Source organism: Megalops cyprinoides, chromosome 1 (genome assembly GCF_013368585.1).
Source record: "Megalops cyprinoides isolate fMegCyp1 chromosome 1, fMegCyp1.pri, whole genome shotgun sequence".
Lineage (NCBI taxonomy): Eukaryota > Metazoa > Chordata > Actinopteri > Elopiformes > Megalopidae > Megalops > Megalops cyprinoides.
In genome coordinates, this window is record NC_050583.1 from 39,026,892 (window position 1) to 39,051,400 (window position 24,509).

At 45.4% G+C, this 24,509-nt stretch overlaps 1 protein-coding gene across 1 annotated transcript; it reads left to right on the forward strand.

Annotated features, from left to right (window-relative positions):
* The first annotated feature begins 131 nt into the window (after positions 1-131).
* Positions 132-22,908, forward strand: LOC118775921 (integrin beta-3-like). Its single transcript, XM_036525891.1, has 15 exons — positions 132-436; positions 3,191-3,282; positions 4,675-4,879; positions 5,913-6,165; positions 6,281-6,443; positions 7,004-7,165; positions 7,311-7,406; positions 7,706-7,795; positions 8,127-8,261; positions 9,623-10,052; positions 16,482-16,704; positions 17,131-17,231; positions 17,523-17,642; positions 19,855-20,021; positions 20,722-22,908. The coding sequence occupies exons 1-15, from the start codon at positions 361-363 to the stop codon at positions 20,791-20,793; spliced, it is 2,385 nt and encodes a 794-aa protein (XP_036381784.1). The 5' UTR covers positions 132-360; the 3' UTR covers positions 20,794-22,908.
* The last annotated feature ends 1,601 nt before the right edge of the window (positions 22,909-24,509 follow it).

The window sequence follows — 24,509 nt, forward strand, 5'->3', positions numbered from 1 at the left end:
ACCATCACCGTAACTATGGTTTACGCTAGATATCATGGGTCTCGAACGCAGCGTGTAACCGGAAACAATGTTAGGTAACTTTTTTGTGAAACGATGTTGTCATCTGAGCTCAGTTTATAAGTGTTCTTAGAAGCTGCCCGAGGCGGCTCAGTTCTACGGACGAGGTCCCTCCGTGTCTGTCGTCCCTGTTGTAACTCCGTAGCTTTCCGGCCAGAAAAGGAAAACTTCCTAATTTACTCTATTTGGTGATCCAGTTGTCTGACACCACTGCGCAGAAGAAGCGGGCATTTAAAGTGACAGAGCAGGCGAAGTGGTCTTCACAACGCACTCGCGAAACAGACACGTTACCTTCTGAACAAGATGGGAACTTATTTACCGCAACACAGAAAACTTTGGATATGTTGTGTGGTTTTATTTGCTGCGTTGGATGTTTGGGGTAAGTCTGAACATAGTAGGTTGTTAACTTTGTTCAAACATTCAGTTCCAGGTGTTTCCCTGTCATGCCTTGCTTGAGTCGCTACCCAAGTTGCCACCAGGTACAGTATTTCTGGGCATCGTTATACTCTCCGTCTGTAATATTTGTTCCAACTGTATGTAAGACGTTGTTTAGACTAGTTGCTCATTTAGTTCTTTGGCCTGTCGACAGTTGATAGATAATCTTGTGTTGGAACATGGGGAATACTTACGTCACCCTCCGAATAAACTGCAGTTAATTGGGACTAAGAAATGTATAATTCCTTATAAGGAAGATTACGCGGAACGGTATGTAATTCACTGGGCAAAACTCGAGGGCGCTGAGTTAACGTCCCCATGTACTCCCAGCGCCACACAATTTAAACAAAAAAAGCCATATTGGTTCACTCCTACACAAGACAATGATGGTAAGAACCGCAGAATAGTGTAATTTGTTTGTTTTCTGTGTGTAACAGAATATAAATGGTTTTATGTTTTAAATAAAGCTTGTAAAGTTTGTTAGCCTGATTAAGACTTGTTTTCATTTATCAGGAGCAAAACATGAAAGTCATCTTAAGCTTGGTCTGTGGTCTGATTAAATTTAGAGAAGAAGTTAACTTTAAATGAGGTTCACGTCGGTACTCTCCTCGTTTTAAATCGCCTTTTCTTATGAAGGAGCCCAGTTGTAGCTGCAGTTCTGGAATGACTGGGGGGAGTGATGAGTGAGGTGCTACAAGTGTATGGGTGATTCATTCTCCTACTGTACACAAGGTTTGAAAAATCTGGTTTACACATGCATGATACAGTGATGTTGAAGGTAGTCTAGCAAGGCATGTACACCGATTGCAGTGGAAGACATATTGACAGTATTTGAAGAATGCGCTTAAAAGACTTATTACAAGCAGATACATGTGCATCAACTTTATATTTTAAAGCTGTCACGTACGTAGAGAGAATGCAGGTAGAGAGAATGCAGACACAAATTCTAAGCTTTCCGCAATGGAAAATCATGTCAATGCTCCTGGTCTTAAAACACAATATTGATGTTTTTAGTAATGTTCATGATTAGAGTCATTTGTGGAGCTCTGCAGAGCTTAGATCATAGCCAACTGATGCTTATATTTAGACTAAGCTTAACTCTGAAGCCCTTAGCTGGAAGTTGATGTGCTACACAACAGCCTCAGACCTGAGAGGACATCCTGTAGTGTGTCTGTGAGCGTGTTTGAGTTTTGTGCCAGACGTTCAGCATCAGAGCCCCTTCACGCATTTCCTTCACAGCCGCAAAAGGCTGCTGTATCATCAGAGAGGAGCCAGGGTCCGTCTGAGGCTGTGGCCTCTGTGCGTGACACAACAGGCACGAGACGCTGCGGTGCAACGGCAGCGGTGGACAAAATACCAGCCTGCAGGCATCAGGGCAGGCCGGTGAAAATAACTCATGGATTTCACGCAGGAGCCACCACACCGCTGCCGGAACAGACGTGGTCTCAGCCGCACAGTTACAGCGTTTGCTATCCCGCTCCTGCCCAGAGCCTTTACTCAGTCTTCTCCCAGCCTGCATGCCTGCTGCAGTCATGTCCTGAGATTTCACAAACCGTCCGTGCATACCAAAGGTGCTGCCCTCAGGAACAGCACTGGGGTCATTTAACAGCTCAGGACACTGGCTTCTGAGGCAATTCAGGTTAAGTGCTTTGCCCAAGGGTAATAGCAGTGCCCCGCCCAGCAATCAAACCCTCAGCCTTGTGGTTACAAGCCCCTCTCTTTCCCCACTACACCACACTGCTGCCCTTGTCTGTGTCCTTGTTTGTCTCATACAGCCTGTAATTGACGTTCTTGGAAGAACTTTAGGCAATGGGGAGTCTTGCGGGGTGTGGTGATGGTGTGTTCTCCATGCCCGTGATTCTCAGTTGCTGTCATCAGATGAGATCAGCAGAGTTACAACACACTCAACAGGTGCAGTGAGTAAGACCCCCCCCCCCCCTCCCCCCACACACACACACACACACACACACACACACACACCTGAATCTTACTACATTGCAGGCCCTCACCTGTTCTGTCCCGGCTGCAATCTGCCCGGTATGCGGTCTGCTCCCACGGTTACTCGGCCGTACTGGATTATCCCACAAACAGCGAATTATGGGATCAGGCCAGGGAGATCAGTGCATGACAGTGTGGCTACAGGGCCCTGGGTGGTGCATGTGTCTATGTGTTCATGTGTCTGCATGTACGTATGCTGTGTGTCACCTTCCTCCTTGTTGTTGTTGGTTTTTTTTTTAAGTGTTAGGTGGGGTCGAGGATGTTTGCACAGCGTCTAGGCTACCAGGATTTGATAAGGCTGCAAAACAAAGAAAACCTCTCCTGTCTCTCAGAAGTACTGAGTCAGTCTCTAGTCTATTTTCTGCACTGATGTTGAGCCTGGCAGACTCATGCTGGTCTCTGTGCATAGCCAGGGCATTACATGTCTGTTTATCTGCTGAAGCCTTAGGTGCCATGGCCTGTACATGATTTCACTTCAGCTATTTTGTATTTGTTTTCTCCTTTTTTAGGATTAGAGTCTTGATTAGGGAGGTACCGCAGCCACCACTGAATGGACCTCATATAGAAATTTAATTTTTGACTGTAAGCGATATGACCCTGGTTACGTTGAAAAACACGACAGATAAATGTGTGTCATTTTAGTTTTAGTCTTGACGCTGTCTAACTTCTCTGCATGTGAGTGGTCTGACCTCTGCTCCAGTTGCAGGCTCTAACATCTGCACAACCAGAGGCGTCAGCACGTGTAAGCAGTGCCTGGCGGTCCATCCCAGCTGTGCGTGGTGCTTCCAGGAGGTGAGGCCATAGCAGCATTTTCCAGCTCCGCCTGTCTGTCTGTCACAGTCCATCACTTACCATCGTTAAGCGAGTGGGATGGAAACACGCCCCCACCACCACCCTTTCTAAACCATTGAAAGGAGAATATGCACTTTTTTGCCTCCAGTGCCTGCTGTGAATGTTTAAGAGGTGATCGCAACATATAGATGGGTTAGAATTGAATGAGAGTGTGAGTATTAGTGACATTTTTTTCCCACATTGCAGTAAAAACTGTGTTGGATTGAGCGCTAATATTGAAAAACCATGATAACATCATAATACTTCAACTTCAGCACCCTGCAATCATACTGACATATTTGTTAGTTTTGCCCCCCCGAACGTGTTGCGGTTGTTATGGCGCCCATGCAAAGGGGATTGTTTGCTTCCTCCCTCTGAGGGAATCATGCTGAGTTTAGCCCATGGCACCATCATAAGTCATCCACCAAAACTGCAAACTTCCACGACCGTCCTTAGAGAGCGGTTATGTTGTGTGCTCCCTTTCAAAGATGGGGGTCACTGTGAGAATGTACCTATAAACCCCTTTGGATATACTCACTCGGAGTCCACTGGAGGGAAAAGACAGTTAAAGTAAACAAACGACAAGCTAAGAAAGGACAAATACCCCGCAGATGTGACATGAATTCACCTTTTTTAGCTTGTGGAAGACAGTAACTAGAGGGCCTAGTTCCTGGCTAGTGCTTGTTGACTTTTTAGGGGGATGATTAATGTTCCAGTCAGTGGTTTTAGTACGGGTTTTGGTGAGCCAAAAAAAACATGTTGGTATCAGAACTGGGGGTATTGTGCAAACCGGCAAACATGAAACTCTGCAGTGAATGATACATCTAATTTTGTTTATTGTCTCACTTGGCTTGCAACACAGAGGCATAATGGGACACAAATTGTGTACACAAATTGTGCCCTGGTGAATTCCCATGGGGACATGTTGGGGCATGTGCTCCTGTCCCATCACCATCCCACATACAAAGGAAATACTTGGTGGTAATTATTTTTCTTTCGTCAGTGCACCACGTATGAATACATGATCCACAATCCTTTGATCTTGGAGAGTGTAACATTTTGTCAGAGCTTCTGCTAGCTGTTGTGCTCTGTTGAGGGTGCTTGTCTGCATCTGTAGGTCTATCCTCAATTGATGATTGCTTTCTACACTCCATTCCTGCAATGCCTGCTGAAAATAACCACACTGTCCTCCCTCAGGCAAAAACAAGTGGCTTCCCCATTGTCATTTGTACCAACAGGACTTTCAATTTTCATTTGTGTTCTCCTACATATAATAATAGAAGAGGTCTTAAAAAAAAAAAAAACACTGTTTTCGTTCCTAAATACCTGTGATCCCGTGTGTCATCGTGTCAGGATTTCGGCAAGGGGACGGCTGGCTCATCCCGCTGTGACCTGAAGGAGAACCTGCTGGCAACAGGGTGCTCAGCTAAGGCACTGGAGTTCCCCTCCAGCAGTTTGGACGTGACAGAGGACAGGCCTCTCAGTGACAAGGGCTCAGGGGCGGCCACCGATGTCACACAGATCCAGCCGCAGAAATTGCACGTCACCCTGAGACCAGGTGAGGTGACGCTTAACACTGAACAATACTCTGATGACATTATGCTGATAACCCGATGACTGCCATAGGACAACTGCCGTGGGACAACTGCCCGGGACAGTAGGACAACTGCCTGGTTCCAGCAATGACCATTTTCCGTCCTGGCACATACCTCCTTTGTAGTTTAAAAATGCAAATGATCATTACTTGTTGGGATAAATCAACAATGCGATGCATGCAAAAGCAAGTGTTTCCTTTGAAAGCTGCATCAGAAAACTGAAAGCACACTGAGCAGGCAGGTTTTAATAATGTGAAACTCATTTGTTTTCAGTGCTGTTTCTCATTTTGCAAGCAGCATTTAGTGAAATACAGATTTACAGAAATTGGTTTGGTCGCATGAAAATAAGGTTCAGATTCACACTCTAGGAAGGTTGTTGTATTTTTATTTTTAAAAGTACAGTAGTCACTTTATTTTTGTCGTGGAAATGTAAACTCTGTGAACTCCAGAGTTAGCCTGGGACTGAGCTGGGAATACAAAAAAATCAGAGAGTGAATCCAAAAAAAGTAGTATTCTCACTTTTATTCAGCCAGCTGTCTTACTTTAGAGCTGTCTTACACTCCTCTCAAACAGCTTCGTTCAGGGTGCCCCTGATGATGCCCCCATCTGTTGCTCCCTGTCGCCTTAATCAAGGTGCTTTCACTCAGCCGTGTTCACCGTCTAGAGCAAAGGGAGAACCGAGGGCATTCCTGCAGGTCTGATCTCTCCTGCTTTCACATATGTGGTCACAACATGGGGTGGGTGAAGATGAAAGAGAAGGCTGAAAAGGGCTATTGTTAGCTGCAGCAGATTAGCGCCACTCCGGCACCCGGGGCAGCGCACTTACTCTTTAACACGTGGACTTTGATCTGAGCCAGGGCGGATCAGGCCGCCAACTGTTTGCGAGCGTGGAGAGCGCCGCGGCGCGTGCCCGGCCTCTCTCTTCTCTTCCCCGCCAAGACGCAGTCCTTTACTTAGCGGCGTCTTTTTCCACACTGCTCTCCACCCTTCCCCCAGACGATTCCAAGCGCTTCACGGTGAAGGTGCGGCAGGTGGAGGACTACCCCGTCGACCTGTACTACCTGATGGATCTCTCCTACTCCATGAAGGACGACCTGTTCCGGCTGCGCACGCTGGGCAACGGCCTGGCTGAGGCCATGGGCCGCACCACCAGCAACCTGCGCATGGGCTTCGGGGCCTTCGTGGACAAGCCCCTCTCCCCCTACATGTACATCTCCCCGCCGGAGGCCGTGGCCAACCCCTGCTACGGGTGAGGGGGTGCTCCGCCGCGCTGAAAAAGAGCGTGTTCAGCTTCAGGAGACTGAGGCAGGCGCTTGTGAGAAACACCTCAGCTAATCGGGCTCTCTCTCTCCGACCCATGGCAGGATCCAGACGACCTGCCTGCCTCAGTTTGGGTACAAGCACGTGCTGTCCCTGACGGAGCAGGTGTCCCGCTTCACAGAGGAGGTGAAGAAGCAGAGTGTGTCGCGCAACAGGGACGCGCCCGAAGGGGGATTCGATGCCATCATCCAGGCGGCTGTCTGCAAGGTGTGACGGGCGCCGCTGAGACACACGCACGCGCATACATTGAGTCACCCCTATCGCCTTAGATTTATCTCCTCACCTTCCTGTGACGAGTCGCACAATCACCTGTGACGTCTCTGAGGTGTCCCTGTACACGCACGTCTGCACCACATATCTGGGCAGTTCATCAAGCTCATCACCCTAAGTAACATTTTCACATAATGAGTCATTACATAACATATAGTTGCTGAGCAGACACTGGTATCCAGAGCTGCTTACATAGCCTACAGATTTTTACATGTTATCCAGTTATCCAGCTTACTGAGGGTTAAATACCTTGGCAGATGGTACAACAGCAGTGCTCCACTGGGGAATCTACCTGGCAGCCTTTAAGTTATGAGCTGAAACCCCTCTACCATATTGTTGCCCTGTCTCCCCCCTCCTTGAAGTTCAAACTTCTCTTTATTGTTCCATTTAGGTGACAGAAATGTTCGACTCATACACCGGTCACATTTGACCTTGCAACTCAACATCTGCGTCTCTTTATCTCACTTCCTCTCTCCCTCTCTCTGTGCCGCTCTCAGGAGAAGATTGGTTGGCGGCCAGGCGCTTCTCACCTGCTGGTGTTCACCACTGATGCCAAGACACACGTGGCATTGGACGGGCGTCTGGCGGGCATTGTGCAACCCAATGATGGAAAGTGTCATGTGGGCGCAGACAATAACTATGACATGTCTACTACATTGGTGAGGAATGTATTAGTGTTGAATGTGTGTGTCTGTTTCTGTGTGGTTCAGTAAAAGAAGTTAAGAGTATGTCAGTATGGGTGTGTCATTGAAGGAAGCAAAGGAAACGCAATCAGCCTTCATCTCTGAAATCATTTTCCTGCAGGATTATCCCTCCCTGGCCCTCATAACAGAGAAGATGTCAGAGAACAACATTAACCTGATCTTTGCTGTGACCAATCACGTGGTTCCTCTCTACCAGGTGAAGATCACCTACTCAGCAAAAATTACATTAAATGTCATTACGTTCATTTAGCAGATGCTCTTCTCCAGAGCGACTTCCAGCACAGGAGAACATAAGTGTATCCATCCAAGTTATGTAATGCATCCCTGTCACTATGTGGTCGTGGGGTACAGTGGAGCGGGCCTGCACTGTATGTGCCCTTGGTTATAAACAAGACTGAAGGTTCGCTTATGTGGTGGTTTGGAGAGAGGGTGAGTCAGACAACATGCCATCCTAACTCACCTCCCCACCCCCTTCTGCCCCCCTCGTCTGCTCAGAACTACAGCGAGCTGATTCCAGGAACCACGGTGGGGACGCTTTCGGACGACTCGGGCAACGTGATCCAGCTCATTTTGGACGCGTACGCAGTGAGTGTTGATCACAGGCTGGAAAACAGTGACACATGACAAAGTACCAACATTGCATAGGAAGGAAGTTCCAGGGCAGAGCACGCTCTTCTGTTTCCGGTAGCTAGCGCAGCCAGACACCCAGATGCTCCGAGCTGACACCGAAGCGAGACAGAAATGTCAGATAAGAAACCCCACAGCCACAAACGCAAACACACTGAGCTGATGAAATTACTATCAGCGTCAATTGATGGCTATATGGCTGTATATTAGCCTGTGGCAGGGGTTACCATCCTCTTGTGCCATGTTCTGTGATGAGCCCCCCTCTGAACTGGCTGTGTTTCTTGGACAGAAAATCCGCTCCAAGGTGGAGCTGGAGCTGCTGGGAGTTCCAGAGGAGCTGTCCCTGTCCTTCAATGCCACCTGCCTCAACGGAGAGGTCATCCCCGGACTCAGATCCTGCTCCGGCCTCAAGATTGGAGACACTGTCAGTACCCCGCTGTGCCTGCTCTTCTCTCACTTCTTCCTCCACTGCCCTGGCTCACTCTCATCTCATTGTTGGGTGTCTCTTAGTACAACACAACAGCATACTAATAGCCTTGGTGTTGACCACATCTATCGGCCCTAACCCCATACCTTAGCATACTCCTCACATGAACGTTTGAATGTATTTTTGTGCTAATCATTTGGATCCGTGTTTCTTTTAATTATTCCTCTTTTAATACTCTCCCACCCGCCTCCACCCTTCTCCCAAAGGACTGCCAAAAGAACAGCACAGATAAACTGTTTAAGTTTGTTCAATAAAACAATAGTGTCCTCCCCCGCTGTTGCCTTGACTCTCTCCCCAGTTCCCAGTCCAAAATCCTAACCGCTGAAATGCATGTCTTTACTCATCTGACTGCAGCCCACCATGTGTCCTGTTCTCTCCCTCCTGCCCCTGCTTTGTACAGTTAATGAAAGGGCATGCAGGTCCGCTCTCTAGAGAAAATACCGTCAGTGCAGCTTGCAGTTATCATTTAACATGTATGTTGAATTCAATCTTGAAAAAAATATCTTTTTTTTTTATTTGAACCCCAGTCAAAGTGTGTAGTTGGCCATAAGAGGGATATGCAAAATTTATGGTCCACAAAAATGTGATTTATGATTGTTATATCAGTCCAGCCAAACAGCTTCAGTGTTTATCTTCTCATACAGAATCATAGAGGTGCCTTTGAAGGGTTAAGAGGACTAAGTTGGAAAGAGCATATTAATCCCATGATGAATGATGATGATGATGTACAGCTCTGTTAGCCACCCTGTGAATGCATTACGTAAGCCCTATCCTGCTCGCTGGTGTTTAGAGCGAGACTGAGCTGAGGTCACTGCTCTGGGCCAGGGAGGGGGTTTCATACCACTCCGGTCTGCTGTGTAAACTGCACTAGAGGCCAGAGGCCAACGTGTTCTGCGCAGGGCTGGGTGTCTGGGCCATAGTTACAGTCTGTTTCCTGTCCGGCACTGCAGAGGTCTGACTCACCCCACCGGCTCTCTGTCTGTCTGGAATGTGTCAGAGGGCTGCCTTTACAGCTCAGCAGATCCACACACAAATGGGTGCACACACACATACCCAAACTTACACACAAACACGCACACCCACGCACACAAGCACACACATACACGCACTCCCACCCACACACACAAGCGCACACATCCTGACACACTCATAAGCACACCTCCCACGTCCCAGCTGAGGTCATCCAAGGAAATGTTTGACTTTGTTTCAGTCTTTGTTAGAAGCAATTGTCTTTGCTCACTGAACCACAGTTCAAAGGTTGACCATGCCAATCTCCTCACCGCCCCTCTCCTGTACAGGTGTCATTCAGTGTAGAGGCACGGGCACGGGGCTGCCCCAAGGAGAAGCGCAAGACCTTCACCCTCAAGCCGGTGGGCTTCAAGGACGCGCTGGAGATCACGGTGGATTTCGAGTGTGAGTGCAACTGCCAAGCCCAGGCTCAGCTGAACAGCCCCGTCTGTAACCAGGGCAACGGCACCTACGAGTGCGGCATCTGCCTGTGTCACACGGGGCGCCTGGGCCCTCGCTGCGAGTGCGCCGAGGGGGACTACAGCCCCACCGAGCAGGACAACTGCAGCCCCGCCCCCAATGCTGCCGTCTGCAGCGGGCGCGGCGACTGCATCTGCGGCCAGTGCGTCTGCCACAGCAGCGACTTCGGCAAGGTGTGGGGCAAGCTGTGCGAGTGCGACGACTTCAACTGCCTGCGCTACAAGGGGGAGCTGTGCTCAGGTGAGAAATGGGGGAGGGGTTCTGCACAGTCGGGGATGTGTGGGAAAGAGACAGGTTCAGCTGTTCTTCTAATCGGGAACCAGGCGTGCTCAGTGATTGGCTTACGAGGAGGTCGTAGGAAATGAGTATGCATTGTGTGCAGAGAGGGACTGAGCTGACCCTTATACTGATAATGGTACAAGGTTTTGCAATGCTGCAAAGTTAGACCCATGATGGCAGAACAGGAACAGAAAGAGGGACAAGAAACAACATGAAGAGTCTGAAGCAGAGGCAAGGTGGAAGCTTAGGAAGCTGGATTGCTTCATGACATTTTAATTAATCAATATTAATTAAACATTATGTAGATTATATTCTACAGCTTTAAATCTGTTAATAGTAGAGACTACAAAGGGCAGTGTTATCTTTTTGTGAATTCTTTTATAGCCATCTCACAATTTGTTGTGGTCAGTGACCATTGCTTTCATGTTTCAAGAGCTCTCTCACTTTGATAGTACATGTCACTAATGAACTCTGTGGGCCAAATCCTTTTATAACCCAAGGGAAAAGTAAGTCTTTGAATGCCCCTATATAGTTTCAGAAGCTTCCTCTGAGCTTGCAAAATGCAGAGTGTTGGTGTAGGTACATTTTTGTTTGATTTTATTTAAAAGTTTACTTAAAGGTGTGAATAAATGTGACCTTCATGCTTCCAGAGTTAAATAATACCATATTTGCAAATTATCTTAAATTGCTCTCTGCAATGATTATGATTAAAGTGTAACATTTTAAAACATCTTAAGCAAAAAAGATCCAATATTTATATTTTTCCCATCATATTTTTTGTCCCTGTTTAATCTGGGGTATGGATACATTTGGAAGGTACTCTATGCAGAAATATATAGAAATATATAGACTATTTATTTATAGATATTTTACCATATTTTGACATACACTATTTCTTCATTTAATCTTATGTCAGAGCTTGGAAAATGTCTGGTGGTATGAACATGCTGGAAAGTACCAGTGACTGTTTCCGTAAGATAGCGCATTGTGGTCAGCCAATCATCTTGAATGACAGTTTTATTTTAGTGGGGGCAAGTGGTGTGGTGACACCAATGCATCTAACAGAATCCAAAAGCATTTAAACACAAAGAATGTGTGTCATGTCTGCATGTATGTGTTTGACTTAGTATCAGCTTGAAATACAACAGGCACAATACCTGCAGTTAAAGCAAGAAACTAAAATTCATGCATCTCAAATACTGGGCATTCCTTGCAGTCTTCAATTTTTCATTCATGGAGTTATTAAGAAGGCTCCAAGTTGATTAGGATGGACGCTAAATGCTTTTGTTATGTATCCAGGTAATATACTTAAGACTCTGTGAATACTACAACGTGATTGAAGGTGACACTATTTTACTGTCCTATCAGTTTCCAGTTAAACTTGAACGCCCAGCAGCAGATGTTCTGAGCCAGCTGAGAGTCTGTCATAGGGTAGGACCGATGGTCGATGCCCCCCCCGATGTCATCATCCATTGTGGTGTTTCTTTGTAGACATTGTCATATGCCCATTCGGTAGACATCAGCCAACCCTAGTCTGTCAGTCAAGTTCTGGGAAAATAAATTATTTGGGAAAAAGACGTTTTTGTCCTAGCTGTTCCTTTGCTACTGAAGGTTCTGGGCAACTGTACCTTTTGCTCAATAATTTTAAATCCATTGCATTATACATGCAGCTGACTTTTTTTTATTGTAGGGGCCTTAAATCACCAGTATTGGCATTAAGCTGATGTTTGGTTTCCCAATGAATCACATGATGTGCTAGTCACATTAGTCTGGCTTTGGTGCAATAGGTTCAGGTCAAACATTTGAATCAGAACGCAGGATACCACTACTGGCATGTCTACTACAGCATGGGAATCATTGAGCTGCCAGACATAGGCTATGACTTTTAAAAACTGATCTCTCAGTTTATTTTTGAAAGAAACTGAAAGCCTCTGCCATCTGAGCTTTTCTCAGGGTTTGTAGTACAGAGATTAAAGACCACGAGGACCTAGTTGGAACATTTCCAGTGGTGGATATTTCTCAGTTTGATAAAGTTGTTTTTTTTCTTCCTGCCTCTTCAGTTACATTTTGGCAGCCTCACTCTGGTACAGCGTACAAGAGATAAAAGCTGGGTTTCCATCTCTGCCCAGTCCCTTTTCAGATAGTCCCCAGTCATCCCCACTCTTTTGAATGAGCCTCCTCTGAATTGGCGGATTCCTTGAATTCACTATCAGTACATAATGTTCTCACATTTCTTTGGTGACATGTTGGAGCAGTGATAATGCAACATTCTTAGTGTCAGCATGTTTTCTTTCAGTCGTCTGGGATATGGCACTTGGAATAGCCACATATTTTTGATTTAAACGTGTAAGCAAAGAAAATAGGATCAAGCTGACAAAAGAAGCAAAAACTGTGTGTCGGCTTGTGAATTCAGTACAGTTTAGAATAATTCACTCTGTGTGCCTCATAGCATGGAACTTCATTTCAATGATGCAGGAGGAAAATTGAGTCATCACACCTGAGGGCATGCCCAGACATACTGTCACTTTCCCAATCACAATAAAAAGATATTCGCAATGTATCTGGCACCATCATAATTGTGTGATTGTTTTCATGTTATTGACAAGATGCTGTAGTTGCTGTCTTACCCTGGAGTCAAACAGATACTCAGTTATGAAAAGCACACTAATGAGAAAGCATTAGTTTCACCATAGGTGTAATAGGTGGTGCTGCGGATTAATGGTAATTTGTATGTGTCTGAAGATTCTGAGTAATCTCTCATATCTACCATTGAGAGACGGAGTGAATGATGAAGCATAGCCCTTCTCCCCACAGATGTGGAAAAGTGACCATTCACACTGGAATGTGCTTGTCTGTCCATCCCTGCAACCAGTGTTTTAGCATGCTTGTCCCACTGTATTTCCTCATTTCCACATTCCTTATTTATTTCCCTGATGAGCATTTCTCACAGGAATCTTTTTTTTTTTTTTTTGTAACTTACTGTAATGTAATGTAAACTGTCGGTTCCTTTGAAAACAAAACCCTACAAGATGGCAAAACATTTCAAGAGTGCTCCACAAACCCTTTTTTTAATCTCTGATATCTGTTTGTGAAGAAAATTCCTCGCAATATGCCCCGCCCCACCCCACTGCTCGACCTCACATGGGAAAAATTAACAATAATAATACAGAATGTCTCTGGGCTCAGCTAAGGGAAAGCGCTCTTTCTACAATAAACACAGCAGCCTGCATTAGACAGAAGCTGTTGGACTTGGCTGCGTGAGGACATTTTGCACACCACACCGCAGCTTGTGTGTTTGTGATTATAGGCGATGGTGAAACAACGAGCAGTGGGCTGTGAATAGAGAGTTTCTGTGGGTTCACAGTCTTCCAGCATTATAGAAATGTTGTAAGAATGTTGTGTGGAGGGTGCGTGCTGTTGATACTTTTGTAGTGGCTTTGCCCCCTTTCCAGGCCACTTGTTTGAAGGTGCATGGGTAAAAAGTACCTGTGCTGTAATGTGGTGCTGCGCAGTTGGTCGTTGTTTCAGACACTGTTCAATTTAAAATCAGAATAGATGAATGTTTCTCTTCTGTGTCAGTGAAAATAGACTTTACAAATGAATTGCCTGTGTTTTATAGAAGGGATAAAATATGCAATTGGAATGTAGATTAGAATGTGGAACAAACGTGCATGTTACTACTTTTTTGTTTCTGTGGTCCGTTGGGTTTGGGAGGAGTTGCAGAGAGGTTTGGTAGAGGACTGTGTTTCCCCCGTGAGAGATGAAGCTACTGACACCCAAATGGAATGTGTTGTACACTTTGTGTTTATGTTTGGTTACAAAACCCAGAGGGTGTGTTCCTTGTGTTGCTGGAGTCTTGGGTTCTCCTTGTGTTGCAAGGGGATGTCAGCATAGATGACATCAGCAGTGCTTTAGATGAAGAAATGAAACTGTGGTGTCTGTTGAGACACAGCTGTCGGGGACCACCTGTTGTGTTTCTTTCTTTGGGATTCTCTCACTGTCGCTTCCCATTTCTGCAAGACACTCTCTGGGTAATATGTGAGGTTTTCTGGTGCAGTGGAGTAGCAAGGGGAGGTACCTCATTCCTTACTGGGAAGGACTCCATGGGAGACCTTGAAGTGTAGCCGAAAGGAAAAGCTCCATCTCTGCTGTCGTGTGTCGTCAATGGGCCATTAGTCGTGTGACTGCTCAATCTCCGACCAATTGCCCGAGGCCTCGGTGCGGCAGTCAGTGCTTCACTCCCATGCCATACACCTACAGCGATGTTTACATTTACTTCCCCATGACTTGGGCCTCAAACAGGAGCAGGAGTAAGCCTTCATAGCTCCAGGCCACAGAAACAGGCTCGTATATGAAAAGTGTCGTTTTTCTCTGGGGACTCTGCACTCTGCTGTTTCTCTCTGGCACATTTATCTGTCTCTCACCTTACTCACTGTTTCTTCACAGTGGCTCTGGCCCAGACTGCAGGAAGGGTTGTCATACCACACTGAGCACGGAAAGGAAAACGAGTGGAATTTTGGTGGAAATTCGGTGGGAATTTCCTATTTCCTCAAAGCTGTCTTTGAAAAGGCAATGGTGAATTTATGTACATGACTTTTTTCAAAGTAATCAGAAATACAGCAAAATACAAAACATATATTCTGTCAGCAGCAGCTTATTACAAGCTCCTGGAAAACCCAGAATCTGTGCACAACGAGAATTTGTGTAAATTAATGCCCCTGAGCAAGCCCATAGTTTTGAGGGTCCTGCACCCATTCTCATAGCCTTCCTCCCACTATGGCTCTCACTGTATATTACCGGTATATCAGTTCAAATCCCAAATAACTTCATTGCCCATTAAAAACCACACATAGGGGCACTTGGACATATGTTCCCCTAACCATACTGAAAGCAAGTCTATTCTCCATGCTGGTGTCATGTCCTTATGATTCAGCATACACAAGAAGACAAAGCTTTGTCAGCGTTGGCTCATTCTGTTCTATGTCTCATCATTGTGATAAGAGCGTTATCTCAGGCAATGCACCGGTTGTTTCTCAAGGTAAACATGAACTGAAGTACGCTCCACAATGCTGTTTCTATAAGCGACAGAAATGCTGTCTTTGAAGGGAGACCTCTCTTCTCAAAATAGTTTTCCTTAGCCTTGCCCAAAGAATTGCATTCTCACAACCTTGAATTTTTTTTTTCCCCATTGCCTGCTGGTTACCAGGAAAATGTCTATTTGTGTTTTAATACGCAGATGATGTCATAATGCTAAATATAAACTTTTGGGGAAAGGGGGAGGGGGCTCTGAGTGAATAAGGTGGAATTACTGCAATGTGTGGGAAGTAGGGGAGCTGCTCTGCTACAGAGTCAGAGTGAGGCAGCTCCAGGACATTGTAATTACAAGCTGGAAATCTCCATGGACAAAGGGGGCTAGTGTAGCTGGTTTTATCCAGACTGGCTTCTCTTGGAGCGTTTCCTGTACATTGTTTATCTGGGTCTGCTCTGTGGTGATACACTGCAGAGGGAGAAATGTGGACTGAATTGACACTCAAAAATACCAACACACAGAGCCAAGAATTTCACACACAGGCCTTTCCCCCTTTTCAGGAACATGTTACATTACCCCCGTGTGTTGTAAAATAAATGCAGTACACTCAGGTGGAAAACCCCGGCTTGAGAAAGTAAAAGTCCTACCATGTATTTGTTCTAGCCATTTGCTAAACAAGGTGATTTCACTAATTAGCTCCTCTACCTGGCTGAAGAGTTGTGCTAATTAAATTCAGCTGGTGTAGTGGATGGGTGGAACAAATACATGGCAGGACTTTTACTTTCTGAAACCGGGGCTTTCCACCTTTGGCAGTACATCATTCCTATTCCATTATCATGGTACATTAATACACAACATTTCTCTAAAGGTGCAGACTGAGTGTGACAGGCAAAGATTTAGAGGAATATCTGCTGGTGAAGAAGAAGTGCAGTTTTGTACATAGGAAAATTCAAACCATGGCTTTCACAGTATTGAACAATGTGATAGGTGAAAATCTGTTTAACTCAAGAGCAACCACGATATTGTCTGGAAAAAAAATTCTTGTTTTTCATGTCAGGTTCTTGTTTTGTGGACAGTATCTTATTGAGTTTATCACAGTTCTCTTCAATGGAAAATTCACCCCAGCAAAGGTGTTTAGCTGGTACATCCCACTAAACTCTTGAAGCCAACACTGGTCCTTGTACTTCAGAGAGTTTATTTCTTCAATCAGGCTTTTAGTTACTGTCGGTTATAAAAAGATCTGAGATCATTTAGACAGTCGCATTAATAGAATATGGAAGGCTTCTCTGTGCATGCACGCCTGTGTTGGTTGACAGTATCCCAACCCTGCCACCCCACCCCCTTTCACTCCGCCTTCCCAGGTCATGGGACGTGCTCCTGTGGGTTCTGTCAGTGTGACTCGGACTGGAAGGGGGACAACTGCAACTGCTCCACGCGCACTGACACCTGCATGTCCAGCCTGGGCCTGCTGTGCAGTGGGCGGGGCCAGTGCGTCTGTGGCAGCTGTGAGTGCACGCAGCCAGGCGCCTACGGGGCCACCTGCGACAAGTGTCCCACCTGCCCCGACGCCTGCACCATCAAGAAGTGAGTCCCCCTGCCTCCCCATGCTCTGGTGCTGGTACCCCTCAATTCTAAGCACCGTTCATTCAGAAAGGCAAACCGCAAAGCAGAGGATAAAATCAGAATGGGACCCCTGAGTAGCTCAGTGGTCAAGGGTTTAAGGAGAGATTCTAGCTGTCCTCTTACCCCCCTCCTTCACTGTGATGGGGTGGGAGCATCACGCTCCTCCTCTCTCCCGGTGAGCAGTTATCGAAGCACTGTAGAACAGATCCAGGGGGACCCCGCACTCCCTCTGCGTTCACATTCATTCATTCAGATATAGCAGGCGGTGTCTCACAACAGGACAATGCCTACTCTCCTTAGTTTGTGATGAGTGGCCTCAGACGGGGGTCTTTGCTCCTAATGGTTACACGGATGCACTGGATGATGACCGTGCTGTTGCCGCTGCAGGGAGTGTGTGGAGTGTAAGCACTTCAAGAGAGGGAAGCTCTTTGAGGATAAGACCTGCGCCCGGATCTGCAGGGATGAGATCCAGCTGGTGGATGAACTGGGTGAGGAGCAAATGCACATTCACTCTTTCAGACTGGGGATCCAAATTTGCTCTCTCTTTCTCTCTCTCTTTGTCCATCTGTCTCTTTGCCTCTTTCTCTCCCTCTTGAATTAGAGATGAAACAATAAACAATAGGAAAATGCAAAAAAATAACAACATCAGAACAAAGAGAGAGATGATACTGATGTCTTCATAATCCCTTGAAGGCTTTACTTTACATCCAGCCCCACTCACCCGTGTCAGTACAGGTCACCTCGGTCTCACTCTTTCCTCACTCTTTCCTCTTCCTTAGTCTTCCATGACAAGAATGCTGTGAACTGCACCTACAAGGATGAGGACGACTGCGTGGAGCGCTTCCAGTACTACGAAGACGCCAGCGGGAAGTCCATCCTCTATGTGGTCAAGGAGCCAGGTGAGACATGAGCAGCATGGACCACTCTCTCGGTCACAGACACGTGTAAACGCACACAAACGTGAAAACAAACACACACACACACACACACACACACATGCATTTTCATAGCACATATACACTCACTTCACACACTGTATTCATATGAATGTGCGTACTTTTCAGTGTAGCATTGTTTTCCGTAGATAGGAGCATGAATGCACCACCAAACGAGTGTGTGTGTGAGAGCGGAGGTTTCTGGGTGGCCATTTCAAATCTTCGTGCTCACAAAATGCTTTAGAAGTTTTCAGGTGCACAGTGAGAGTCCTTCTCCTCCTACCCCCATCAGTCCCCCTCTTTTTGCCGTGTGTGGCTGCCATCCAATCTCAACACAGCAGGAGACGGCTTCTGAAACAGGGGAGGAAATGAATTGCGGGGGGGGGGGGGGGGGGGGGGGGGTCATGTTCTTGCCTAAAAATAGTCCGTTCCTGGGTGGCAAGTCAGTCTTTGCCATTCAGAACAGGGAGAAACTTTGCAGAGCTGCCACCAAGTTTCAGTGGCGGTGACTCAGCCACCTGGACTGCTCCAAACTGTCACTGTCCCATCTCTACTGTCACTCTGCCCAAATGGCAGGAAACCCACCTGGTCCTTCTGTGTCTCTCGGCTTCCTGCTTCTCTTACCGTTTCCACACATCAAGAAACAGCAGCAATGCACTGTCTCCGCCGTTCCTTGTCTGAATGGGACAGTCCCTGCTTCACTCCACTGCCCAGCGAGCACTGTGCACAAATTAAATCCAGTCCCGGAACATTTACATCACTTACTTCTGTGGAGGTGTTTCCCGATATTTGGATATTTCTTGCGAAAGCATTGTATGCTGGCAGGGATGCGTCTAAAACACTGCTGCCCCTTGGATTTCAGTCACTCTTGTTTGTAGTTTGTAATTACTGTTTTGTCTCCCAGTTTGAGTTGTCGCTAAAAACATATATTGAAATAGTCTGTGAAAACAGTGGTCTGTTAGAAGGAGTGGCATTTGGATTTGCAGTACAAGCTTCAAGAAATATGCATGAGGTCTGAAAATTTGGGTTTTAGTAATTCTGCAAAAAAAAAAACTGACTATGCAAAATGTAACTGACCCATTTGCCTGAAAGCCGTGTGCTCTGATGCTGCCACCCATCACGTGCCATCTACATCTGCTTGTTAAGTTGGCCCTGGCGGACTGAGCTGGCGGAGAAAGTTGTAAACAGAAATCCTGCCGTCTGATCCTGCAGAGAATGTCTGTACCCTGGGCTCTTTAATGGACCCACATGTGTAATTTGGTCCTGATTAGGTAGCAGTAAAGCAGAGCAAACATCCCTCGAACAAAAAACACCCCTCCTTGTAAAACATAGTAATAAACAACATGCCACCTCCCGAACATCTTGCTGACGCTGCACATACCGCAGTGACTGATCAGAGAAGAGAGAGAGAGATCAGGGCGGAGAGACAAGGGCAGGAAGAGGTGGAGGCAGCGCGAGACAGTATGCTACCAAGACCCTAGCTAAAATGGAGCTATATCGAGAACAGTCAGTGCCAGCGGTCAGAACCAGGAAACTAGAGGCTATCATTCACTGCGATAAAGCTACGTCATAGTGTAGGTGGAAGAACTGTACCTATACTGAGATGTGTAAAGGAACATATACAGAAATAAATACACTTGCATGCAAGCACACATACATTCCTACACAATCATTTCCGGTATCTAAACATATTGCTCCTGCATTTATGTGAGATATAGATTAAATGTTAACAAAAAAAGAAAATCTGAGTTATAGATGTTAAAGTGTAATTTGGTCTCTTGGTGAAGGCTGATGATGCTGTCTCACAAAGAGACAGGGCTGAACCAGTGTCATTGTGCGTGACAGTTGAATGAAAATGGTAGCAGTGCCTTATTAAAGTCACGCTGAAAAATGAGTTTGCTCATTATACATTGACAAATGGCCTGCTTAAGGCAGGTGGTGCATGGATCAAAAGGTATTCTTTGCAGATAGGTGACTGGGGAATAGAGAGAGAGAGAGAGAGAGAGATGGAGGGTCAGGGCGCAAACAGCCTCTGAATATCTGTAAAGGTCTGATTTAATGAGACTGACAGCAGGGCCACACAGTCACCGACACCAGCTGGAAGATTGGACGGTAGCGAGAAGTCAAGGTAAGCTCCGTTTTATGCTCTGTTCCCTCTCCCTCTCCATCGGCCCAGACTGCCCAAAAGGGCCAGACATCCTGGTGGTGCTGCTGTCCGTGGCGGGGGCCATCCTCTTCCTCGGCCTGGCCGCGTTGCTCATCTGGAAGCTGCTGGTCACCATCCACGACCGCCGTGAGTTCGCCAAGTTCGAAGAGGAGCGCACCCGGGCCAAGTGGGACACGGTGAGGCCAAGCATGCAGGGTGGCTCCCACACCCATACACCATCAAACGCTCGCTCTTGGACAGGGACACATTCACACACCAGTGTCGATATGTGCAGTACACGCACTGCACATACTGTCTGTACGCCAGGAAAATTATGCAGGCACTTTTGTACAGATGTCACAGTCACCTCTGCAATTCAATTCATTAAACCATTTTTAAAATCTTTTTTAAATCTTTTGAACTTTGACTAAACTATTAACTACAAAACTATATAATTATACAAAAACTTCTCCTGAGCGTTTGGAAAGCTGCTGAGCAGTGGGTGTTGGTGGGACTCGTTTTGTGGTGTGTGTTTGCTTCCAAACTGAACAAAAGAACGCCTCCACTTCCTGGGGTGTATTTGTTTTAAATTAGGCAATGCTAATTAGGCTTTACTGCCAGGGCATGTAGTCCCATACCGATATCCTTGCAGAGAGTGCTTCTACCCACATCTGGACCTCTCTCTAATCCCCGCTGTCTCGCAGCCAAGGCCTACTAAGGTTCTCTGTTCAGTGATTCTGTGTTTTGGCTTGTATTGTTGTGACCGTGTTCACCAGCAACAGCGGTCGGATTTGGTTTCTCTTGCGCTGCCATCTGCTGATGCATATATGAATAACAGCCCTTTAACAGTAGCTCTACACACCGTCTATCCACTGAGACCCTTTTTTCATGTTGCAGGGCAACAACCCGCTATACAAAGGAGCCACCTCTACCTTCACTAATGTGACGTATCGCGGCAACACGGAGTGAAATGGACCTCACCCAATTGGGACAAGCAAAACTCAGGGGTCTATGAACGTGGAATCAGTGTTGGGGTTGAAGGGATGGAGGGAGGGGGGAATCCATACAGAATTTGGGCCATTCCATTTCCTAGAGGGAATTTTAAAAGTATCTTTTTATATGTAGATTCTACGATCACAGAAAAATTATATATCAGATATGTTCTTTTGGGATGTAAATATGTATAAACATTTAAAAGAAGGAAATTTTGCATACAGTTCAATCATAGAGATAGGTCTATGCAAGAGTGAGCTGCCCCTCTCTTTTTCATTAAAAATTCAATGTGGTCCCCCCCATATATCGGGTGTATAGGCATACTGCTGATTCATCTAGTTTGGAGGTGGGGTAGGTTCCTCTTCTTCTTGGATGTCAAACGCTATCTTGTTCACCACTGGTCTCAGGGAAGCCTGAACAGGACAGTACTGTTAATCAAAAAAAGTGGGTAATATTTTGATTAAATGCACTGAGCTGTTGTAACATTACATGGTGAGGTGAGGATGTAGACAAGCAAATCAATGGGGGGGTTCGGGGGGGTCGTCCGTTGCCCAAAATCAGGGAGACTAACGTAAACTGTTACAAGACAGGACGCAGAGCCTTCTCCATAAACAGAGCTCTGCTTGAGCAGAGGGGTCTGTCACAATGACAACCACCATAGGTCACCAGATAACTGCATGTTCAGCATCACTGGCGACGGCACTCATAACTGGACCGTCAGCTACGCTTTCACATGGAAATCCAGGGATGTTGTGGCTCAGAGATTAGTCACCCAGTTTGCACACTGTAAATGAACTGTGTGCTTGCTTCCTGCAGAACACTCCTCAGATAAGGAAGGCTCAGTGGAGGCAAGATCCATGTAATAACTGTGCTCTCAGGCATGTAAGTGAGAGCTTGCCGAAGAAAGTATTCACTTTTTCAACATTCTGGAAATGCTGTTCACTGAACTTTTTTACATATTTAATATTTTAATTCTTTGCCTGTGTGCATTCAGTTCCTTTTGTGGAGTCTTATTTATTCTTGAACTCAGGCTGCACTGGACTCTCCTCAGGCCTCTCAGTGAGTAATGGAGTCTTAAATGATGTCACTGATAAATGACTAGAATATAATCTGTGCCTGTTAACCACCTATTTCATAGATCAACATGGGGTATGGATACACTCCACACCTATTGTGTGTCTAAAACAATTATTTGGATTTCTGCATGTTGCAGGCTTTTGCAGGATGAATTTATATTGTTAGTACAGCAGAGGCTTGTAGACCTCCACCCGCATGTTAATGCCTCTTCTTTAAATAAAATGATTGCATATATTTATATTGATTAGTATAGTGCACTTGGTAATCACAACTGAACATGTATCCCACTAAGTATTTTTTCAAAACCATGCATTCCAGACATATAGCAACCACTGCCTAAATGATTACATTTTTTATCACTTATGAGTACTGTTTTACCATTGCACTAGTGTTTCCTGAGATTGATATGAATATGCTAGCCCCGTCCAGGTACTGATAGGCCACTGTTTACATGCCATGTTCCAACCTGGGCACACAACTAGAGCGTGGCCTTGCCTGAGCTAGCATGCAATGTTCACACAAAATGCATTAAAATCACAGTCACAGTGTCAAGCAGTCATTCCCCTGCATTGTGAAAATTAAAAGCAGTTAAAAGCAAAGTTAAAAGCAGTGATATGTTTACTTCATTTAGTCTCTCTTCGTAATTGAGAGTTAGGAAATGGAAGAGAGCAAACCTCCAAGACTTTGGGTTTCACGTTGGATTGGGGGGGGGTAAAAAAAACTGATATTCAGTGGTTCATTGTACTCTGAGGGGACATCTGTCACAGGAAAATGAAGCTCTGAATCCAGCACTGAAGTGTCCCAATTTATATTCTGATGTTCTCTTCCTTGCTTTTCTTCTACTGTATGAAACAAATAAGGTTTTGAGACTGAGCAAGTGTGAAGCTTCCCTCCTTGTCTGTTGTGCCATTTGATACTTAATACACATCCAAGAACATTTTGTGCAGTTTTGTTTACATTCAATTTACCCAAACCAGAATGGATTCAAAATAAAAACCTTGAATTAACGCCCAATGATTGTATTTATTTCTCATCCTTCAAATGTATAGCGGCTTTGCGATATATATATATATATATATATATATATATATTCACACACACACACGCACACAGAGGTAATTTTCAATAAACCTTCAATGTCTAGTTGAGAAATACAAGAAGCCAATCAGCAGACCAACCTAATACTTTTGGGACAATAGCGCCCCCTTCTGGTTTTCTAATAGAATTCCAAATAATTGCGGATTTGCAAAGACCGCAGTAAGTGAGCTTTTGGTCAGCAGACCATCAGAGCATCATTTTGTACGCACAAAATGCATGCACACATCATATAAAGAGGTACAGCCTTCGTCAGGACCACGTGACCCAAAAATACGAGAAACTAGTTCACGCAGCGATATAAGCAATTGTCTTAATCAGTGCAGGACAATACACTTCTATAGAGAATAGAAGACTGGCATATGTAAAACACAGCATTAAAAAGGTATAAAAACCCAAAGTCTGCAAGACCTACAATGAAAATTACATGACGTACAAGAAAAGCAGTCACAGCAAAATCCTCAAATTCTTTATTCAGTTCAGTGCATCTCATTTAATAACCACCTCTAGCTTTGAGTGGTTTCTATTTTGACCATAATTGTAGTCAATGCCATAGAAACAGCGTAGCATAGCATATAAATGGACTTGTATATTTTCTACGGTGTCACACTTGGTGTTAAATATGCATAAATCTTGTCATTGGTGCTAAAGCATTTCACATCTCTTGAAATGCTATAGAGCCTGAGTAGAGGCACTAACATGACAGTCAACTAATCCGGTGAGTAGCTTCTCAAGGCTGCCATCAGGCAATATTCAAAGGTCATGAACCAGTTTACATGGCCATTCTGCTACGTATGCATTTTAGGCACATAAAAACCAACTTGATTGCAATTCTCCAGAAGTAGAGCTGAGTAGCCACACTTGAGCGTACCACTCAAATTTAATTGGTTACAAGACTTACAATATGACAGAACCACCATCATTGAGACAGCAGTTGTAGGAATCCGTTCCCCACTTCAGTATTACATTTAGCCCACCTTAAGTCATCATGTGTCCAAGTTGAGTGTTTAATTGTCATGTTTGACACAACTGCAGAACAACATAAAGTCACAAAGGTGCAACTTAACTTTCAAAGTTACCCTGCATTTCAGCCATTTTCAATGGGAGCATCTTTCAAGGTGCATGCATTTATACAGAACTAATCAACCAAGAAAGCATAACACCTACCAATACAGTACACATGTATACATAGTTCTGTCTATGCCAACTGAACCCAAGCTATGCATCAATTTTTTAATCACCATTCCCAGTGGTTGAATACATGCACACTACGTTCAGCTGGACACAGGTAATTATTCCTTGAAAGAATGAACCATTCCAGACAGGATTTTAAGAGCCTTTATTTAAAAACAAACCTCAAAACATAGTTTTGTCATTTTCATTTGAGATTTTGACCTCTACACACCAGCCAGCACCAGGACAAAGGCTGCAAACACATTTGTGGCAACAACTCCCAACAGGCCATTGTTGAGACTGGGGCAATGGGAAGAGGGAAGCATGTAGCATAACTCATAAAGATG

Bases quoted from the DNA above. Each gene is read 5' to 3' on its own strand.
- LOC118775921 (XM_036525891.1), top strand. From the start codon at position 361: ATGGGAACTTATTTACCGCAACACAGAAAACTTTGGATATGTTGTGTG. The intron at 7,407-7,705 runs GTGAAGATCACC...TCGTCTGCTCAG, and splicing joins ACGTGGTTCCTCTCTACCAG to AACTACAGCGAGCTGATTCC. The intron at 17,232-17,522 runs GTGAGGAGCAAA...CCTCTTCCTTAG, and splicing joins CCAGCTGGTGGATGAACTGG to TCTTCCATGACAAGAATGCT.